At 58.4% G+C, this 14,263-nt stretch overlaps 3 protein-coding genes across 3 annotated transcripts; 1 reads left to right on the forward strand and 2 right to left on the reverse strand.

The window, feature by feature from the left end:
* Positions 1 to 9: 9 nt before the first annotated feature.
* On the forward strand, positions 10 to 5,019 carry RNF39 (ring finger protein 39). The gene is made up of 4 exons (XM_023253566.2): positions 10 to 509; positions 1,917 to 1,939; positions 2,135 to 2,226; positions 3,760 to 5,019. Exons 1-4 carry the CDS (start codon positions 147 to 149, stop codon positions 4,332 to 4,334), a joined length of 1,053 nt encoding a protein of 350 aa, XP_023109334.2. The 5' UTR covers positions 10 to 146; the 3' UTR covers positions 4,335 to 5,019.
* PPP1R11 (protein phosphatase 1 regulatory inhibitor subunit 11) lies at positions 4,947 to 9,304 on the reverse strand. The gene is made up of 3 exons (XM_003985617.6): positions 9,040 to 9,304; positions 8,005 to 8,113; positions 4,947 to 6,149 (listed from the first exon to the last, which is right to left on the reverse strand). The coding sequence occupies exons 1-3, from the start codon at positions 9,106 to 9,108 to the stop codon at positions 5,947 to 5,949; spliced, it is 381 nt and encodes a 126-aa protein (XP_003985666.1). The 5' UTR covers positions 9,109 to 9,304; the 3' UTR covers positions 4,947 to 5,946.
* Positions 9,305 to 11,525: 2,221 nt separating this feature from the next.
* On the reverse strand, positions 11,526 to 14,177 carry POLR1H (RNA polymerase I subunit H). The gene is made up of 4 exons (XM_003985618.5): positions 13,909 to 14,177; positions 13,710 to 13,810; positions 13,403 to 13,512; positions 11,526 to 11,739 (listed from the first exon to the last, which is right to left on the reverse strand). The coding sequence occupies exons 1-4, from the start codon at positions 14,042 to 14,044 to the stop codon at positions 11,715 to 11,717; spliced, it is 372 nt and encodes a 123-aa protein (XP_003985667.1). The 5' UTR covers positions 14,045 to 14,177; the 3' UTR covers positions 11,526 to 11,714.
* Between the last annotated feature and the right edge of the window lie 86 nt (positions 14,178 to 14,263).

Genomic DNA, 14,263 nt, shown 5'->3' on the forward strand with positions numbered 1-14,263 from the left:
AGCCTGGCGCGGCGGGGAGGGCGGCGGAGGCCGCCACTGCTCGGAGAGGGGCCACAGCGCGCCCGAAGGTTCATGCGCCGGGCGGGGACAGGGCCCCGCGCTCGGCTCGCAGCAGGCGCGGCCCGCGGGCGGGGGTCGCGCTTCCCATGGAGGCGCCCGAGCTGGGCCTGGGGCTGGTGCAGCGTCTGGAGCAGCTGGCGACGTGCCCGCTGTGCGGGGGCCCCTTCGAGGACCCGGTGCTGCTGGCGTGCGAGCACAGCTTCTGCCGCGCGTGCCTGGCCCGCCGCTGGGGCGCCCCTCCGGCCGCCGGCGACCAGGCGCCCGCCCCCGCCTGCCCCTGCTGCGGCCAGCCGTGCCCCCGCCGCAGCCTGAGGTCTAACGTGCGGCTGGCAGTGGAGGTGCGCATCAGCCGGGGGCTGCGCGACAAGCTGGCCGAGGCGGGCGCCCGCGCGGGGAGGCGCAGGGGGGGTCGCATCCCCACCATGGGCTGCCTGGACCCGCGCGGAGAGGTGAGGCGGGGCCGGGGGCGCTCTGGGGCTGTGGGGGCCGAGGAACGGGGCGGGGTGACAGCAGTACGTGGGGAAGAGGGGAGCGGGTCTCAGGCGCGCAGAGGAAAGGAGACGGGACGCGGAGCGCGGGAAATGCGGAGGGGCGGGGTCTGAGGGGAGGGTGACTGTGAGGTCTGGGGGGACCGCGGGGGTGGGAAACAGCCTGGGGGAGGGCTCAGGGCTCGAGGGGGACGGCGGGGTCTTGGGAGGGGGACGGCGGGGTTTCAGGGGGAGGAGGACGGTGGGGTCTGGAGGAGGGATGGCGGGGGTGGAAAACAGCCTGGGGGAGGGCGCGAGGGGGACGGCGGGGTCTTGGGAGGGGGACGGTGGGTGTCGGAACCAACCTGGGGGAGGACGCGGGAGGGGGGGGAAGGCGGGGTCTGGTGGGAGGGCGGGGCGCGAGAAGCCTGAGCAGAGAGAAGGGCGGCCAGGGGCCATCAGTGGAGGAGGGCAGCGTTCGCCGTGCTGTTGGTGAGCGTCCTGCTCCACTCCTCCCAGGGCCCCTGGCCGGGAGAGGCGACGGCGGAGGCGGGGCCCGTGAGCCTGCAGCCCGGCCTCTGGCCGGGCCCCTCCCCTAACCCTAACCCTAGCCCTAACCCTAACCTTCCCTGCCCCTACTCCCTGCCCGACCCCCAGGCGTCCGGGACTCCTGACTGGCTTCTCCCCAGCAGCCTAGCCGGTCTCAGGTCTTGCTTCCACACTTTGAAGTCTACATAGACCTAATTAGTCCAGGTGTAATTGGCGTGATTAGGCAAATTGCCCCTCCCTTCGCCACCACACTGGGCCGCTCCAGTCATCCCCACTGGACAGTGAGGGGGGAGGGGAGTTCCTGGTGTTTGGAGGGCATCCAGCGCGGTGTCCCGAGCTGCTGGGCCTCCTGGGACACATTGGAGTCCAGCTGCCGCCTAGGCCAGGGTAGAGACACAAAGCCAAGGGCCCAATAAACGCCACTGGGCTTTTATGGCAACAGGGGAAGCAGCTTTATTACAAGGCTTTTATACACCAACTCTTAGCCCCAGGGCTCGGGGGTTTGGTCAGAGTGATGGAGGAGAGGGACACCCTCAGGAAGGTAGATTAGGAGACACAGAATGAGGCCGGGGGACTCTGAAGGGTGAAGGGGGCAAGTCCCAGGTGTGGATGAAGCTGGGGAAGGGGAGGAGGGCGGTGGGCGGTGATGGAGGGGAAGGAGGGCCATGAAAGGACAAGGGAAAACTGAGGAAAGGGGGAGCCCAGGGGTGAAGAGGTCACTGTGAGAGGTGCCGGGGCTCACCAACCGAGTCCCAGCTACCTGAGGGAGGGGAGGATAGGGAGGGCTGCCCAAGGACGAAGCCCAGAGCTCACATCCATGTTCTCTTCTGCCCATACCAGGACACGAGGAAGACATGGAGGAGGTGAGTTCCGCTTTACTGCTCCTTCCTTTCTACCACCAGCTGCCACATCCGTCACCTTTTCCGTGGGCTCACCTCTCTGTCCTCACTCACACACAGCTTTTCCGGGCCCCAGAGATGTCAGTGAGGTCGGGGTGGGGGCGTCAGAGGGCAGAGGGTGTCTACGGACTTCCTGACCCTTCTCCCTCATCTGTCCAGACTTGACACCCCAACACCCAAGTCATCTAACTCAGACGACGACGTCCCCGAAGATTATCCAGTGGTCAAAAACATGCTGCACAGACTGACGGGTAAGGGGGGAGGGAGGGATGCACTGAGTGACAGTCTTCCCTCTCAGACAAGATCGAGTCTCTTCTGGGGTCTGTGGGACTTCCCTGAGGCAGCACTAAGCAGCACACGCTGAGGGGCTGGACCACAGAAACCCACCGTGTCAGCTCTGGGAGTCGAGGCTGGTGTTGGTGGGATGGGCTCCTTCCACGGCCCTGCCTCTCTCCCAGCCTTCCCCCTCAGATGTCCTCTCTGTTGTCTTCTCATTGTTTTTCTTCTGTGCTCATCCATCTCTGGGTCCAAACTTGCTCTTTTTGTAAAGACACCAGTCACATTGGGCCAGGGCCTGCCCTAATGACCTCGTTTTAACTTAATTACCTCTGTAAAGACTCTGTTTCCAACTAAGTTCACATTCTGAGGTCCTGAGAGTCTACAACATTTCTTTTCGGGAGGAACATAATTCGACCCTCAACGTCAATCCTCAGTTCTTCATATTCCAGCAATTCCCCCCTCTTATCTGTCGCGACCCTGGAAAGTCAGCTGCTTCCACCACTCTTGCTCTGTCTCTGCCCCTGGGGCTCTGGACCTTCTCTGCAGCCCCCCGGGGGGTGGGGGGTGGGGCTCCTGGCTTGCTACCAAAGCTGCCAGCCAAAGAGGAACCTGTCTGGCTCAGTCGATAGAGCATGCAATGCTTTTGTTTTGTTTTGTTTTGTTTTCAGTTTTGGGGGGGGCGGGGTAGAGGGGAAGAGAGAGAGAATAAATCTCAAGCAGGCTCCACATTCAGTGCAGAGCCTGACGGATTCAGGGCGTGATCCCACGACCCTGGGATCATGACCTAAGCTGAAATCAAGAGTCAGCCACTCAACTGACTGAGCCATCACCCAGGCACCCGCCCCCTCTCTTTTTTTTGAGCATGCAACTCTTGATCTTCGGGTTGTGAGCTCTAGCCCCACATAGGGTGTAGACATTACCTACAAAAGAACTCTTTAAAAAAACAAAACAAAACAAAAGCCTGCCAGGAAATGTGCCCCACCCTCCTGTTACCTACCATACCCCATAACCCAGGATACTTCTAGCACCCCAATCCAGAAACCTTTCCTCAAAAGCAAACCATACACACAGGGCCGGGATTGTTTCTCTCTCCTCCTCTGCCCCAGGCCACTCCCACTTTTGCCTGGGGTCCCAGCACCCCCTGCCAGTCCTCCTCCTCAGGGCCACCTTCCTTCCGCATCCTGCTGACCCAGTTCCCACGCCCCACCACCACCACAGTAGATGCGGTATCAGTCCTCACTCCTCCCTGGAAGTCGGATCAGCCCCACTCTTCTCCCAACCCCAAACCCAAGCAGCCTCTTCATGATCTTCGCCCTGTGCCGCCTTCGCCAGGCCGGCCAGGGCTTCTCCAGGACGGTTCTACGGAAGCAGCCCGTCCCTGCGGCGGTTGTCTCCTCCCGCTCTGGCCCCACAGCTGCCTCTGGAGCAGTTGGGAGGCCTCTTTGGTGCCCTCTGCTGCGCAGACCCCCCTGACCCTGACCCGGCCCCCCTCTTCCCCTCCGCAGCCGACCTGACCCTGGACCCGGGCACCGCACACCGCCAGCTGCTCATCTCAGCGGACCGCCGCAGCGTCCGGCTGGCCCCGCCGGGGACGCCCGCGCCCCCAGACGGCCCCGCGCGCTTCGACCAGCTCCCGGCGGTGCTGGGCGCGCAGGGCTTCGGGGCTGGCCGGCACTGCTGGGAGGTGGAGACCGCGGCCGCCGCCGGGGACCAGGAGGACGGGGACCAGGACAGCGGCGAAGCCCGCTACGCCGTGGGCGCGGCCGGCGAGTCGGTGCGGCGCAAGGGCCGCGTGGGGCTGTGCCCGGCGGGGGCCGTGTGGGCCGTGGAGGGCCGCGCCGGCCGCCTGTGGGCGCTCACGGAGCCCGAGCCCACCCCGGTGGGCGGCGCGGGCCCCCCGCCGCGGCGCATCCGCGTGGACGTGGACTGGGAGCGCGGCCGAGTGGCCTTCTACGATGGGCGCTCGCTCGACCTGCTCTTCGCCTTCCAGGCGCCCGGGCCGCTGGGGCAGCGCGTCTTCCCGCTGCTCTGCACGCGTGACGCCCGTGCCCCGCTGCGCATCGTGCCGGCAGAGGGCTGAGCCGCCTCCCCCCGCCTGTGCCGGGGGCCGCCTCGTCCACACACACCCCCACCCAGCCACACTGTCTCTTTTCTCCCAAGCAGGAAGATCTTGGCTGGCCTCCGGCTTCCTGCCCCTCCCTCTGGGACGCTTGCCACCTGCCTCTCCACGGCTGCCTGCTACCCTGGACCTGAGCTGGGGAACAGGCCCTGCCCCCCAATACTGGGCAACGGTGGTGTCCACTACACAGAGGCCCCGCTAGCCAAGCGTTCCCCGCCCACCCCTGCCTCTGCTGGTCTCGGAGGGCCCAGTGCCTTCTCCTCTGGCCACGGTTCCGACTTCCCTGCCCAATCTGAGGTTTATTCACCAGACTCTGGCGTGGGTCTCAGAGCCCTCCATGGAGCTCAATGCCGTTCTGGGGAGGGGGCAGGCCAGCTCTACTCCATGGTGACTGCTTCCTTTGCTCACAGCCTTGTCCTGTTAGGAACCTTCCTGACTCCCCCCTGCACACACAGTAAGCCAAGGCTGCTACCTCCCTTTCCTCTCCTCAGCAGGGGGGGTTGGCCCAAACACCCCCAAACCATCCCTGTACACAGCATCTCATCTCTCCCCATATGTATAAATGGGCCCATATTTAACACTTTTTGAGATGTTGGGTTATTTATTTTGTGCATCTGTGGCAATAAATGAGATCTCAGTGGTGGTATGATTTGACTCATCTCTGCAACTGTGCATGGCAAGAGGCCTAGGAAATGATCTCAAGATCCCAGTAAGGAGTGGGGAGGGCTGGGAGCTGGGCATCTGGGCTGGCAGAAACATCAAAGCCTAGGAAGGAAGGGGTAAGAGTGTAGTGTAGGGGACGTATCCCCATCTCTTTGCTCCCTCCCTTTCGCTTCCTCTCCCAGGGACCCAGGTCCCTGGGACAAAGCTGGATCTGTCTCTGAAGCCACAAGATGCAGGAGAAGGCTAGCTCTAAGTGGCCAATCCCCAAGCCAGCTTTGTCAGATCCTGTATCACGTGAGAAGGGTGAGGAGAGGCCATCACTATGTCCTTTTCCATTAAAGATGATAAAGCAAAGACCTCTCTCTCTCCCAGCCCCTCTGGAGGGCATGAGGGGGTAGGGTTGGGAGCCCACACATCCCACAGGCTTATATAAATACATTACTGGAAGTGCTCCAAGCCAGGATTAACAAGCATAGCTAGGGCAAGATTGCCCGGAATCTAACTGGGACCCTGGCAGTGAAAGCTGGGACTGCTGAAAACCCAATTTAAGTGTTTGGGACTCAAATAGAGAATGCAAGGGGCCAAGAGACCTGGATCCCAGGACAGGCAGTTTGGCAGTGAGAACAAAGGGAAGAGACTGGAACCAAGACGCCTGGATCCCAGGAGAGCAGAGGATGAGGACCGGAAGGAGAAATGAGGGCTGGGAGAACCCAGAAGCCTGGGTTCTGGAATAGCAGCAAGTCAGAATTCCAGGATCTCTGTTCACCCTCCTCTCTTCCTCCCTCCGTCAGGCAGAGGAGAGGGCAGGAGGGGGCTGGAGAAGGGGTCAAACCATGGGTTTAGTCCCCAAGTAGCCACATGAATACATTCAGGGCCAGACAGACACAGGAATGGTGGGGCAGAGAGGAATTTAGTGCTGCATTGGCCCTGGAGGAGGCTGGGAGGGGTCAGGAGGCTGGGGAGGGGTGCTGGGGCTCGGTCCTGGGGTTGCACGACGCCGTCCCTTGCGGTGGCCCCGTACACAGTGTGTATGACCACAGCCCTCTTCTTCTTCCTCATCGCTCTCAGTGGAGCTCTCGCCAAAGGCCCGAGGTTTCTCATAAATACAGCAGCCTGGATTTGGAGGGAGGAGCCCAGTAAAAAAGGGACAAAAGTTAAGATACAGTCAGTTCCTCACCCACCAGATCTCAGTAACAACTGCTTCCACCGTGCAAGACCCAGCTTCCCCAGGCCCACCCCCCGGGGACTCAGGCCCCCAAACCCTCCTCCTGTTGGCCAGGGTCTAAAGCCTTGCTTCTGCCCGCTGATGCCTCCTGATTTCAGGCCCTGGTCTGTCCCAGGACAAGCCCTCCCTCCCTTTTCCTCCAGTCTTAGCCTCATGTCCCCGATGCCTGGAATCACCGAGGCAGTGACAGGCCCCTGGGCAGGTGTGAACAGGTGTGAGAAGTAGACAGTGACAGGCTGCGGGCAGGTGTGAGAAGGTGGCAGATGGGCCTGTGGGTAGGTGTGAGCAGGTGGCAGACAGGCCTGTGGGCATGTGTGAGCAGGTGTGAGCAGGTGGCAGACAGGCCTGGGGGCAGGTGTGAGCAGGCGTAAGCAGGTGGCAGACAGGTCTGTGGGCAGATGTGAGCCGGTATGAGAAGGTGGCAGCAACAGGCCTGGGGGCAGGTGTGAGCAGGTGGCAGACAGGCCTGGGACAGGTGTGAGCAGGTGGCAGAGGGGCCTGTGGGTAGGTGTGAGCAGGTGGCAGTGACAGGCCCCTGGGTAGGTGTGAGCAGGTGGCAGACAGGTCTGTGGGCAGATGTGAGCCGGTATGAGAAGGTGGCAGCAACAGGCCTGGGGGCAGGTGTGAGCAGGTGGCAGATAGACCTGTGGGCAGGTGTGAGCAGGTGTGAGCAGGTGGCAGACAGGCCTGGGGCAGGTGTGAGCAGGTGGCAGTGACAGGCCCCTGGGCAGGTGTGAGCAGGTGGCAGACAGACCTGTGGGCAGGTGTGAGCAGGTGTGAGCAGGTGGCAGACAGGCCTGGGGGCAGGTGTGAGCAGGTGGCAGATGGGCCTTTGGGTAGGTGTGAGCAGGTGTGAGAAGGTGGCAGCAACAGGCCTGTGGGCAGGTGTGAGCAGATGGCAGACAGGCCTGTGGGCATGTGTGAGCAGGTGTGAGCAGGTGGCAGACAGGCCTGTGGGTAGGTGTGAGCAGGTGGCAGTGACAGGCCCCTGGGCAGGTGTGAGCAGGTGGCAGACAGGTCTGTGGGCAGATGTGAGCCGGTATGAGAAGGTGGCAGCAACAGGCCTGGGGGCAGGTGTGAGCAGGTGGCAGATAGACCTGTGGGCAGGTGTGAGCAGGTGGCAGACAGGCCTGGGGCAGGTGTGAGCAGGTGGCAGTGACAGGCCCCTGGGCAGGTGTGAGCAGGTGGCAGACAGACCTGTGGGCAGGTGTGAGCAGGTGTGAGCAGGTGGCAGACAGGCCTGTGGGCATGTGTGAGCAGGTGTGAGCAGGTGGCAGACAGGCCTGTGGGTAGGTGTGAGCAGGTGGCAGTGACAGGCCCCTGGGCAGGTGTGAGCAGGTGGCAGACAGGTCTGTGGGCAGATGTGAGCCGGTATGAGAAGGTGGCAGCAACAGGCCTGGGGGCAGGTGTGAGCAGGTGGCAGACAGGCCTGTGGGCATGTGTGAGCAGGTGTGAGCAGGTGGCAGACAGGCCTGTGGGTAGGTGTGAGCAGGTGGCAGTGAAAGGCCCCTGGGCAGGTGTGAGCAGGTGGCAGACAGGCCTGTGGGCAGGTGTGAGCAGGTGTGAGCAGGTGGCAGACAGGCCTGGGAGCCGGTGTGAGCAGGTGGCAGACAGGCCTGTGGGCAGGTGTGAGCAGGTGTGAGCAGGTGGCAGACAGGCCTGGGAGCTGGTGTGAGCAGGTGGCAGACAGGCCTGTGGGCAGGTGTGGGCAGGTGTGAGCAGATGGAAGAGGGAAACACTCACACTTTGATGAGCGGCGTCCCATGTGCTCGTTGTCCACAGTGTCACTCGTCCATTCTACCTTCTTCTCTGGCTTCCGCTTCCGTAGTTTGATGGTCAGGCTCCGGTTCTCCTGGAAGGTTAAGAAGGACGGACAGACACAGCTAGCTCCCTCCTCCTGACCTGCCCAGCTCCCTCCCGGGGGCCCGGTTCAGTCAGTGCCCCAGACAGACCAACAGAGGAGCCAAGTGCAGGGAAAGGACAACTGGAGCAGGTCTCTGACCTCAAGGAGACCCTTGGGGGGTTGTGACAACTGCTAGGACATGGGGAAGACACAGTTCCTAACCTAGGGAAGGTCCCAGCAAGTCTTCAAAGGAAAACATAATCCTCGCTGTTTCTCCGTCTTCCTCCCCAAATCCTCCTCGGTGGTATTAGTACCTGAGCACGATCTCCTCAGTCCCCAGTACCTAACCCTTGACTCCCATAGAGAAAGAACCACGTCCTGATCTCTCCCATCCTCAAGCCTGGCGCTCCCCTCTTCTTACCTACCTACCCCCTCGCACCCACGCGTCCCCCCATAACCCGGGGGTAACGACTACACCCTCTCTTTCTGAAAGCAACTCAACCCGTTCTTGCAGGCAGGCTACTTGTGTCTCTATTTCTCAACAGTCCTCCCATCTCGCCCTTCTCCTTCCCGCGACCCCTGCACCTCCCTTCACGCCCACCCCTTGCACAAACACGTGCTGGCAGCTGTGCTGGCGGCCAGGCTGCCTGCAGCCAAGCCTTCGCATGGAGCCCTTCGTTCCCCCCGCCCCTCCCACCCCGACACCCCGAGCTCCGGTCCCTGGGTCTCCAGCCCCGCCCGCGCGCAGCAGCTCCTGCGCCCCGACTCTAACTCTCTGTCACGTGTCGCCTGAGTAGCCTCCGGCAGCATCTCTACCGCTGCCCAAAGCCCCAGTACTGGCGACTGTCCCCGGCCCAGGTATCCGACCCCACTCGGCCCACAGCCCTATCCCCTCCCTCCCGGTATCACCGCCCCCCCCCCCCCGCCTTTCTCACGGGCTCGGTTGTCACGGTAACCGTTGTCTCAGTGACGGTCTCACTCAGCCCGGCCCCTGCCTCGGCCATGGCTAAGGCTGAGGACAGGGAGGAGGGGAGGAAGGGGGACGACACGCCCTTCCTTTTCTCTGTGTCTCAGGGTTCTAAGCGGGCCGGGCCGGACTCAGGGTGGCAGCCAGGATCCTCCACCTTCTTTTTTCCCCCTCCTCCTGGGCCTCCGTTTCCCCACCCCTGGGGAGAACCTGTCCAACCCCACTTCCGGCCCGCTGCTTCCGGGTGTGACGCACTCCGTAGTTCCCCTTCTCCCTTCCACGGCACTGCACGCGTCTAAGCGCAGGCGTCGCCGGATTAGTTCCGCCGTAACGTGACAGTGCGCAGGCGCAGCCAGCAGGAGCCGCTGACTTGGCGGAAGAGGCGTCACTGCGGGTGTGGCGCGTGGGCGGCGGGGCGCAAGCGCTGCCGAGTAGCGCCAGGAGGGGCGGTCCGGAAGGGCAGAGCCCGTGGGGCGCCGCAGCGCGGGTGTGGGGATGCGGGATAGGGGTGCGGCCCCTGGTGCAGTGGGAGCGGATGCGGATGCTGCCCGGTGCAGTGGGGTTGGGGGTACGGGATGGGGGTGCAGGTGCAGGGGAGAACATCCGTCCTGGCGGTAGTAACCACCCCGCCTGAGCCGGTCTTCCGTTTCCTTGCCTCTGGGAATGGAGAATTGGGCCCCAGGAGCAGGGAGAAGCACTCGATCACGAATGGGTTGTGGGGTGGGGGGCACCTGAGTGGCTCAGTCCTGGAGCGCCAGACCCTTGATTACCAGTTGGGTCATGATCCCAGGATCGTGGGATGGAGTCCTTCGTGGGGCTCCGCACTCACAGCGCAGACCTTGTGTGAACTTCTCTGTCTCTCAATATAAATAAACCTTAAAAAATAAAGTAAATAAAAGAATGGGTTCTGGCGGTCGCCCTGTGTGTGTGCAGGTGTTGGGGCAAGGTCCTTAATGGGGCCTTCAACCGGGATTGTTGCTGGCTCTGTGTTCGGCCTTACAGCTCCCAGCCTGATGGGGAAGCCCTGATGGGGAAGCTGTAGGACTAACATCTTAGACACTGAAAGATACTAATCTCTTCTGTGAAACTGAATTTACTTACTTCTTGCCAGCACGCTCTCTGGGGTGGAGGGGAGTACGATCAAGCACAGAAATGGTCGTAAGTTTGTGTGATGATAGAAACAGGTGCATGTTTCTAAGGAAGCAAAGAGGGGTAAAAGGAACTGGAAGGCAGCAAATGGCTTTTTGTTTGGTAGAGAGCTGTTTACAAATTCAGTGTGTGCGCTGAAGAAAATGCAGTTTTGCGTTGCTTGGGATGTAAGAGGAGTATCAGGTGAGGCTTGGCAGGTAGGTGCGTTTATGCAGGAGGTCCTGTATGTTGCTCAGAAACTTGGACCTTACCCAGTCGGTGTTATGGGCCAGGGGAGGCTTAAAATGGGGTAGATAAAACAGATTTGTTTCAGATTTCAGAAGCGGGGTGGGAAAGTTCAGATGCACAGTAAAGTCTGCCCTGCGCATCCCTCCAAGTTGCTATGGGGGTCAAACAAGACAGGGTAGGGGCACCTGGGTGGCTCAGTTGGCTAAGTGTCTGACTTCGGTTCAGGTCATGATCTCATGGTTGGTGAGTTTGAGCCCCAAATCGGGCTCTGTGCTGATAGCTCGGAGCCTGGAGCCTGCTTCTGATTCTGTGTCTCCCTCTCTCTGCCCTTCCCCTAGTCACACTGTTTCTCTCTCAAAAATAAACTTAAAAAAAATTAAAAACAAACAACAAGACAGGGTAAGTCTGAGAGCCCTGAACATATAAAGGCCACACAATTACAAGGTAATCATGGTTACTATCACCCTTTGATCACCCTTTAAGCCAAGGAATGCAAAAATACAGATTTCCAGAGTAAATCTGAATATGTTGTGTTTGAACTACAAGTTTTTGGTTCAAACTGATAAAAATCAAGATACAACTCAGCATGTATAGTAAAGCCCATTAAAAAAGACAGTATCTCTGTGCAGTGGGATTCACAAAAAAATTCTCTTCTTTTTGCCTCTCTATATATGATTACGATGAATATGTATTACATTTATCTCAAGGGCAATAGCAAAACAATTTTCAAAGTGTCCATTGGTACCAAGTACATACTGTTATCCCTTGGTAACAGATGTTTTGTTGTCCAAATTCACATGTCAAGAGATCTGGTTAAGTTACCTGTTGAATATCCCACTCTCCCAACTCCTATGTTTGTTTCCCTAAACTCAGGAACCAAATACATTTAGTGATGGAAGATTATAATTACTTTTTTATATTAGTCCCATTCTTGGCTCTTTTTTTTTTCTTTCTTGTTCCAATTTATATTATTTTTTGTAGCTTATATACTCACTGAAAGAACAAATATATCTCTGTAAGTTCATTTAAATTCCTGTCAGAACAAGACATATTATAAATAACATACAGATGTCTGGCTTATATAAAAAAATATAACTTTAATAAGGAAAAATAGAGTAAGTGTACTCTGGGGACAATGACACACAATGATGTCCTATGGGAGCAAACCATTGCACCTAGGATGGACAAGGGATCCAAGAACCCGATATCCTTCACCTTCCAAGGAAGAGAAGAGGGAGGGATCGCTGAGTCGCCCAGAAAAAAAAATCAAGAGTCTTCTTTCTCCTGAAACCTATGGAGAAAGAAACGAGTCATTATATTTGAGCAAAAGAAGAGGCTCCAGCATAAGACAAGACATTCAATTAAAAGATCAAAGGAGGAGGGACACCTGGGTGGCTCAGTCGGTTGAGCATCAGGCTCAGTTGACAGCGTGGAGCCTGCTTGGGACTCTGTCTCCCTCTCTCTCTGCCCCTCCTCTGCTCACACTCTCTCTTTCAAAAATAAACAACTAAAAAAAAAAAAAAAAGTTAGCAAATGGGGCACCTGGCTGGCTGATTCCAGGTGCATGTGACTCTTGATATCAGGGTTCTGAGTTTGAGCCCCATATTGGGTGTAGAGCTCACTTAAAAATAAAATCTTAGGAGCACTTCCTAAGGGTGGGTGGTTCAATCGGTGGAGCATCTCTTCTTTTAAGTTTATTTGTTTAGTTTGAGAGAGAGCAAGGCGGGGGAGGGGCAGACAGAGAGAATCATAAGCAGGCTCTGCACACAGATCCCAACGTGGGGCTGGAAGTCTGGAACCCTGAGATCACGACCTAAGCCGAAATCAACGTTTATTTATTTTTGGGACAGAGAGAGACAGAGCATGAACGGGGGAGGGGCAGAGAGAGAGGGAGACACAGAATCGGAAACAGGCTCCAGGCTCCGAGCCATCAGCCCAGAGCCCGACGCGGGGCTTGAACTCACGGACCGCGAGATCGTGACTTGGCTGAAGTCGGACGCTTAACCGACTGCGCCACCCAGGCGCCCCCCTAAGCCGAAATCAAAAGCGGGATGTATTAACTGGAGCATCTGACTCTTGATTTCGGCTGAGGGCATGATCTCAGGGTCGTGGGATCAAGCCCTGTATTGGGCTCTGCGCTGAGCGTGGAGCCTGCTTGAGATTCCCTCTGTCCCTCTGCCCCTCTCTCTCCCACTTGCGCTCTAAAATAAAATTTTAAAAATAAATAAAGTATGACTTAGAAATTGGGAATTATTAATTATGACAGAAGATATTTGAAAAATAATGAAGTAGAACTCAAAAAAAATTTTTAAGTAACAATAATTGGAATAAACTGAAGACAGAATTAGTGAACTGTAGGAGGCTGTAAGAATTAACCCAGAGGCAGCATGACGAGAAAAGGGATGGGAAAAAATGAAACACAGAAGGGGGCTTAATAAACTGATTAGAGCTCTAGAATGTGAAAGTTGAGAACATGGGGTAAAAGCGATATTTAGTGAGATAATGGCTGATAATTTTCCAAGGATGACGGAGGAAAATAATCCTGTTTTAGAAAGTCCAACACAGAATCAAGAAAAGAAAGCACATCCTGATATACTCTGGTGAAACTACAGAACATCAAAGACGAAGGACTGAAGGCACACGCGATTAATGCTCAGAAAAGGAAAACTAACTCGAGTGTAGAGGAAATTCCAACATAACATGCGAGCAATACTCGCCTTCCAGTTTTCCTTTTGCTTTTACATATCTCAAAAGGGTTAGTTCACTGGCTATAAAAAGGCTAAGAGAAATGTAATTTTCAAAAATAAAACCCCACATATCCCCCTATTACCTGAACTGTACAGAAATTAGGGATGGGAACAGAGAAACTAACGGTTTATCCCGCACAGGGAGCAAATCAGCGCATCAATGTGGTTAGCGAACAGAGAAGGGGCAGAAGGCAGCAGGACACGCACCTGCAGCTGGTGCAGGTGTAGAAGACGGTCTGCCCTTCGTCGGCTGAGCGCATCTGCCGGGTGTGGTAGGCCATTCCCTCGTGGCCGCATCGCGAGCAGCGCCGGTCCACCTGGCGGGTCAGCACGGGCGTGTCAGGGGGTCCTGGGGGGCCCACCCGGAACCAGAGCCCACGGTCCTCACACCACACGCTGCTGCTGCAGACACCCCGCTTCCCTCTCCGGGATCTGGGTCCCGATCTCTGCGCTCACGCCTGCATTTCCTCCCCGCGCTCCCTGCTGGGGCCAGTCCGTGACGTCGGTTACTTACCACGGGCCCCTGGAACTCAGGCCCCTCGTCCGCCGCCACGGGCACCGCCGTCCCCACCTTGTGGAACACAAACGTGGTCCTGACCACCTTCTGCTCGAAGTCTGCGCGCAGTGAGAACGGGTTATGGACATGGGCGGGGAGGGGGCGCTGACCCCACTCCCCGCGCCCGCAGGCTCCGGCCGCCGCGCCAGCCCCTCACCTCGCACGTCGACGGAAAAGCCACAGCGGATACAGGTGACCGTGTCCTCAACCCCGGGCAGGGGCAGGATGGAGCCGCAGTCCGGACAGAAGTCCAGGTCCGACTGGAAGTGGGAGCGGGAGCGCCCAGAGTCCATGAGCCACACGAGGTAGGGGTCTGTGCGCGCGCTAGCGGCCGGTCTCCCCGCCGGTCTCCCTGTCGGTCCCTGGTCGTGGGCGGGTCTCGCCGGTGCCCTCCACCGAGCCCTCCTCCTCTCCGCCGTACCGCGACTGCGCAAAGCGTGTCGCGCAACGCGAGGCGAGCGCCATTGGTTGTGACGTCATACGTGAGCGCTACCGCGACCGGCCTGTCCCCG

The sequence above is a fragment of the Felis catus genome, chromosome B2 (assembly GCF_018350175.1).
Source record: "Felis catus isolate Fca126 chromosome B2, F.catus_Fca126_mat1.0, whole genome shotgun sequence".
NCBI lineage: Eukaryota > Metazoa > Chordata > Mammalia > Carnivora > Felidae > Felis > Felis catus.